Raw genomic sequence first — 7,092 nt, forward strand, 5'->3', positions numbered from 1 at the left:
CAAATGAGTACATTTTTTTTCTTCGAAGTCCTGGTATACATTGTTAAGGACTTTGATACCATAGGGCCAGTAGTTTGTGGTTATAGTGTCTTAATGAAGCCTTAAGTGTTATATTTTTCTGAAATTCGTTTAGAAAAAGGTAACTTATTTGTTAAAAATAGTTTTAAAAAATTAAAGTAACCAGTCATACCATTTTAATTTCTGTTTAGTATTGATGCAGATTAGAGAAGACCCAGTTTTGTAAATCAGTGTGTGTTGTACAATACACTATTAGCACTTTTAGAGCAATGCTAACCCTCTGGTACTATCCATAGTAGCAGACAAACAATTATTTTGAAAAATTTCAAATATTTACATTTAATTTGCTTGATTTATGAATGGTAGAATGTTGGAATGGTGAAACACACCAATTTTATCAAGATTCCAAGATTCCAATAAATAATGATATTTTATACAGTTATTATTGTTTGATTTAACATTCTATAAATGTGTTGTTGCATATGTAAACAAAGTGTGTGCGCGCATACTAGTGTCGGGTTAAACACCATATAAAATTATGTATATCCGTGACTGATACAAAAGGTGGTTATTGAAAACGTGGGGGGAATACATGTATGTTATATCATATTCATGTCGATAAGTCACTGAGTATGGTCAATGAAAGTGAAATTTCATATAAAAATGCTCTATAACTTCAGTCTCTAAATACAGTTAAAAAGTGACCAGAATGTAGTAGTTTACGTTTCATTTTCAAAATTGTCTAGGGGGAGGAACTCCAAAGCCCCCGAATTCAGGAGGGGGACATCCCCTCCCGCACATTGCCCCTTCGCCACTTTATTGCTCAATAACAATCGTCGATGGCAAAAATTCGCACCCCCCTTTTCAAAACCCTTGCTACGGGCATGGTATGTCGACTACACAATTAAATCACAGAGAAAAACAGAAATACTAGAACACGTCTTATCAACCAGGCTTTGATATGAGCCGGGAAGTCACGTTCAATACGTAAATAAACCATGATGTCAAATTCAAAATAATTACAGGTGTTTTCAGAGCACACACATATTTGGTTTCAATGACAAAGTTACCCGAAGAGACATATACAACAATTATGATGACAATTCTTAACAATCAATACTATACATAATCGACTATAATGATTTGTCCTTTAAAGGCAGAAGGATTAAGACGAGAAAATGTACAATTGTGGATCATTAAGGGCAATTACTGCACACTTCCTTGGGCATTTAAGCGGCTTTCATCTGTATGCATACTTACAGATGAAAGGGCGTTGTCAGAAGATTTATGTATATTTGCAAATAACTGACCTTGGGTATTATTTCTCCAACAACACTATTATGTAATGTGTATTTATTTTAAACATGTTTACTGTTTGTTATTATTATTTACAGCCAAAGCAGAGGTGATTCTTTTGTGAAGTATCGAATATTGATTTTTTTTATTTTAACAAAACCATTTAAAGTGTTATCTGCCACTTTAAGCTGTGTCTTTCAACTTCTGATATGCTTTCATTTCCAAAATGTGGCACAGAAAAGTTAGTTCTTATCAATCAGATTGTGCCCATTGAACAGACAATGAATGTATGAAAATAGTAGTATTGTTCAAGTCTACTGTTCAATATAGGCAATCATAACGTTATCTTCAATACAAAGATTTAGTATTTGATGATTTTATACTCATTCGGAATTTGTACACAGTCACTTTGACCGCTTTAAAAAATGCGTTAAGATTAACTGGTGGCGTGCCCCTTTAATTTTTTTACTACAGCGACCCCTTTCAGCAATTTGTAAATGCACAGACCCCTCTTATCTGTTTGTCCAATAACCTGGCCCACGGTCATTTCACAGACGCATTGAGACATTGAGCACAAAACTACTGTATCTCATATAGAAATGATAAGCAGATACAACAGTTTCACAATAACCCTCAAAGTTCCTATTTCATGCAGCATATATGACAGGACGTCATCCTTATCATGAGAAAAGCCACACACAAATCAATTATAAGATACCAGTCAACACAAGAAACACTAATATTCACAAAACAAAGATGGCAACATTTTTAACATTGGTGGTATATGTTTTTGCACAATTTTTGACTGGCCATGGATTCTTATTGGACGACAATTCAGTAACTAATCTTTTAGGTGCCCTGCAGCAAGAAAAGATCGCTAGGAGTGCTCTTCAAAGTGAGGTAGAAACGCTACGAAATGATGTCAAATCCCTGACGGCCCGTCACACGGCATGTATGTACTACTGGTTAAAGCTATATTAATTGGCGCAGTAAACATTATATTAAGTTATGAAAATGAAATCTCTTTTTTTCAAAGAATTGACTAGAATTCGTACATCTGTCAAATATAGAAGTAATGTTCTTTTTAATGCCATAGTAAAATATATGCATGCATTCATATTTTAACTATAATAACATTCTGGAGACACTTGTTAACGTCTTTCATTTCTCCATTTAAAGCTCAATGTAACTGCCCACCGAGCAAAGCCGTTGCATTTTCCGCAACTATGACTGTTGACATCAGTAATCTGGGAGAAAGCCAGCCAATAATCTATGACAAGGTCATCACCAATGTAGGCAGAGCTTATGACTCAAGACACGGAACCTTCCGAGCACCAGTGGGCGGGACTTACAAATTCACCTTTTCCGTATTGCAGGTTTGCAAAGCATGAATAATAAATTTGTGTAATAAATATACTTGCAAATGTTAGTTTGCTTTAGTACTTTGAAATATGAAACTCTAAAAGTGGTAAATATTATAATGAGAACAAATCAGGCATTTGATAATGTTTGAAAATAGGTGTGGTTCAGCATGAACTGGTGTCTCATATTATTTTGAGTTATACAAAAACTTATAAGAGCTTCTTTTCTTCTAATAATAACTGTATAGCATAATTACAGACTGTAATGACAATAGAATCAATAATGAAATATATACTGTTTTTCTTGATTATGGGACGTTTATAATAAAAATGCATGACTTGATTAATTTTGTAAACGTACAATTGGTATATAATGCCTAAGCATTTTGTTTAGACAGTCTTAAGAAAATACACACCAGTACATGGATAAGAGCTATTATTGCCCTTCTGTTAGTTGTTAACTTTGGCGTAAACAAACGTGTTTGTTTGCAAAATCTTAACGGACTCTACTTGCTTATGCAAATCCTGTGATCGTTATACTTATTAATATAATAACAATTGAGTTTGCCATTATGATTCTAACATTCGATTCTATTCGCTAAAGAAACTAACTAAACAAATAATATAAAATTATTTAGATTTTGAAGATTTATTCATGCCCTGGCATATTCTTGGCATATTCTTATTCAAGGATGAAAAACATATGCATCTTAAAAAAGTTCGCAAACATGCATGACTCCTATTGGTGTTGGATTCCTTCTAAAAGAAGGTCAATTTAAACTGAGCTGTTTTAAAAAGAGTTTTACATGTGACCTTCAATATAGCTCTGAGGTAGTTATACGGATGATTATCCCAACAAGCCATTTCGTAATGTTGGTCATTTTTGGATATGCGTGGTATAGTTACATAATGGATGACAAAGTTACAGTCCATGCATTCTGTAGTTTAATCAAATGTAACTGTTTACCACTGTAACCATGACCTTTGAGGTTGGAAGACATGTGTTTCCTTTATCACATGGTCTTATGGCGCTAAGCACGTGTGCAAAATTATTTAAAATCCATCGATTTATGGAAAATGTTAGGTTGAAGTAGGAATTTATAACATGTTTCAAGGAAATTTTGACCTTTAACCTCAAATTGTGACCTTGTTTTCAATGTAGGGATACGTACCGGTATATTACACACGAAAATTTACTTTTGACGATTTACAATTTTGCTTTGTTGTGTTAAAATGCCTCAATTTATGGTAAGGTTATGAATGGCGCAACTATTAAAAGTAATTAGTGGCCAGATTTCGATCTTTCAGGAAGGGAGCCGGGTGTTTCATGCCAGACTTTGCCTGATGATGTTTTAAATTTGATCAAAGACATTTAAATACATCTAAAAATATATGCAAAATTATGGCCAAGACAGGTATTTTCATATGGACATCCGGTCGCACAGGTTGACTGAGCGAAAATTATATGCTGCCTTCTTCAAAGGGTTGCATAAGAAAGCTATATAGAGAATAACAGCAAGCCTCGCCGTCATATTAGTCTAAGCCTCGCCTGATATATTAGAAAACGATGGGACAGTAACCTGTTTTTATATTATCATACCACATTTTCCTATAAATCTGCGTAACAATCCATTTTTTATATTTAAAATGTACGGATTCCCGCTGATTTTGCTGATCCGGCTTTTACACGTTGACATACATGTAGCAACGGCGTTCGAAAAGACGACACGAATAATCGCTTATTTTAAACATCGCAAAGAGAAAAAAGTTGTTTGCACTACGAATGGGAAGAGTACAACCGCTTTAATAATAAACGTCTTGAAATGGAGACCAATTGACTGCAGCGACAAATTTAATTGAGGAACATACTTCACCAAATAGTTTTGAGAGTCCATTTTGGAGATGTGTATTGAAATTGACAGTTTGATCATGGTGTCAATATTTACATTAAAAAAGCCTGTTAAATCGTGTATTTAAATAGTTGAGGATTAGCATACAGTTATCATTTGTCTTGACATTCTGTGCAATACTTGCGAGTGCAATGACTATATCGATATTTAAGATTAATTGTCCGATTGATGAAGTCGTTAAACTTCTGTAGTGCGGGCTGTGGTGATTTTTTAAAAATAAACGTTTTTGTGATGACTTTAAACGAGAATAAAATATGTACGTTCTTGGCATCAAATTGTTTGTTTTGTTAAACCTGATTCATGTTGATAGAAATTGTTGACTTTATTGCAAATCCCACGTAACTCAAAACAGTGACTGATATAAGAACTTCTTGTTGACCATGATTTAAAAAAAATTATGTCAGGCAACGTTATATGAGGCGGTGGTATGATAAAAAAAACTACCAATCCTTCGCATAGCTAAAGAAACTTCAGCGTACAGTTTATATAGTACATGTATTCACATACCTGTCGCGCCAGTCAAAAATCATAAAAACCGGCATTCAAAGTTATGGTAGCCAGAACTATCCTTACCAATTTTATTGGAAACAACTGACATTTTAGTTTTACCTAAAGCAGGGTTTATTTTCATATTTTAATCTGGCCACGTTTTTGAGAAGGGGATCTGGAGCAAAAATTACACATTTATTAATTACTCAAGGCAAAAGCCGCCTAGAGACTCTATTGTTTATGTGAAGGGATGCAGGTATAAGAAACTTGAATTAACTGAACATCTTATAAATCCTTACATCTTCATCAACCTATGGGAACAAGCTTAATGATCTTGTGTCATGAAAGGCACCAGCTGAAAAGTCCCTATATACAGAGAACCAGCTTAATTCATGTTCATAGTTGCTACCCTCTCAATGATTATTTGTACTTAATGAGGGTAAAAAATATTTAATTAACTGGAAACCACCTAAGGTATTTTTCAGTCTTACGGGACACAGGTGGTTAGCGTGTGGCTATGATATTAATTAGTGAAAACATCATTTTGAATGATAAATAATCATATTATAACGAAAAATTAACTTTTCTGAAAAAAAATATTTCACTATCAAATATATATATAACAAGGTATGCAACTCAAAATCAGCCCAAAACGGGGTGCATCGCTTTGAACAGCCATATCTTCATCAATTTTGCAGCGATTTTCACGATCTCGGTCTTATTCAACGCAGAAATGAATTTCCTTTCTGGAAATGTATATGTCTTGCAATATTTTTACAAATGCTGGGTCAACTTTTAAGAAATAACACGATACACGTTATAATATGATTATTTATCATTCAAAATGATGTTTTCACTAATTAATATCATAGCCACACGCTAACCACCTGTGTTACGGGACACCACTTAAATTACCTACTAAACTTGCAGGGAACCAACAATATGTGGATACAGGTCGAACTAGTGAAGAACGGCAAAGTAATTGGGCGTGTAAAAGTTGGAGACTATGGCTACTGGGCAATAGGTAAAAATACACGAATAATTGCTCTAACATAGGAATAAGAACAAAGACTGATTTGCTATTAAATTTTGTTAATTGGTATTATTCAGATATTTGGTCATACATATTGATATCTCTTCTTCTGTTCTACTAGGCAACTTCAATATCAATATGCATTTACTTTTTCTGTCGTATACTCACTATCACAATTTGAATAATTCAAAGCAGTCTCAAAATATAATGCCAACACTAATTGAACAAGACAATTTGACCTTGACCTTTGAACTGGTTTCAAAATCGATAGGCGTCTTCCTTTCCTTACAAATAACTGTCATAACAATGTTCACCCGCTTCTTCAAAATTTGGCTTAACAAAATGCCACAAACATTTCAATTAGACTTACAAATATTTTAATATACAAAAAACTGTTTAACAGGAACCAACATAATCAACACCCACCTCGACGCAGGCGATGATGTTTGGGTTCAGCACTCGACCAATCAGGGTTCGAACATGATCATGTCACGAAATGGCGGCTACACGATGTTCACCGGACACCTTGTGACGGCCGATTAGATTAGTTTTCTATTGACTGCAATAGTCTATGGTGTATTGTTGTCATGAAATAATAAATAAAAACTTATTCAGTGCATGTACGTACATCTTAATTTTACAAATTTTAACACATTTTCCATTCCAGATCATAACATGTACAAGTCCATGACAATTTTTAAAATCGGCAACCTATATGATGCTAATTTCAAACACTAGATAATAACACGTAATGAGATCGTGCAACCACAACAGATATTTAACGTTTTACCAATGAATTTACCGAAATTTAATTAACTGTTCCATCCCATGCTATGTCTCCATGTTAAGTAGCTACGCAACAATTTGAGCGCAATATCTCCGTCATATACGCAAATGTTCGTTGTAGTTATGATATTTGTGAGGAAACAGTAATACTGAACATTTATAATGCTCTAAAATATCCATGACATGCATCTTTTGACGA

The 7,092-nt window shown here is 34.0% G+C and overlaps 1 protein-coding gene across 1 annotated transcript; it reads left to right on the top strand.

Annotated features, from left to right (window-relative positions):
* Positions 1 to 1,987: 1,987 nt before the first annotated feature.
* On the top strand, positions 1,988 to 6,724 carry LOC127859939 (complement C1q tumor necrosis factor-related protein 3-like). Its single transcript, XM_052397579.1, has 4 exons — positions 1,988 to 2,266; positions 2,494 to 2,690; positions 6,005 to 6,098; positions 6,511 to 6,724. The coding sequence occupies exons 1-4, from the start codon at positions 2,071 to 2,073 to the stop codon at positions 6,648 to 6,650; spliced, it is 627 nt and encodes a 208-aa protein (XP_052253539.1). The 5' UTR covers positions 1,988 to 2,070; the 3' UTR covers positions 6,651 to 6,724.
* The last annotated feature ends 368 nt before the right edge of the window (positions 6,725 to 7,092 follow it).

The sequence above is a fragment of the Dreissena polymorpha genome, chromosome 1 (genome assembly GCF_020536995.1).
Source record: "Dreissena polymorpha isolate Duluth1 chromosome 1, UMN_Dpol_1.0, whole genome shotgun sequence".
Taxonomy (NCBI): Eukaryota; Metazoa; Mollusca; class Bivalvia; order Myida; family Dreissenidae; genus Dreissena; species Dreissena polymorpha.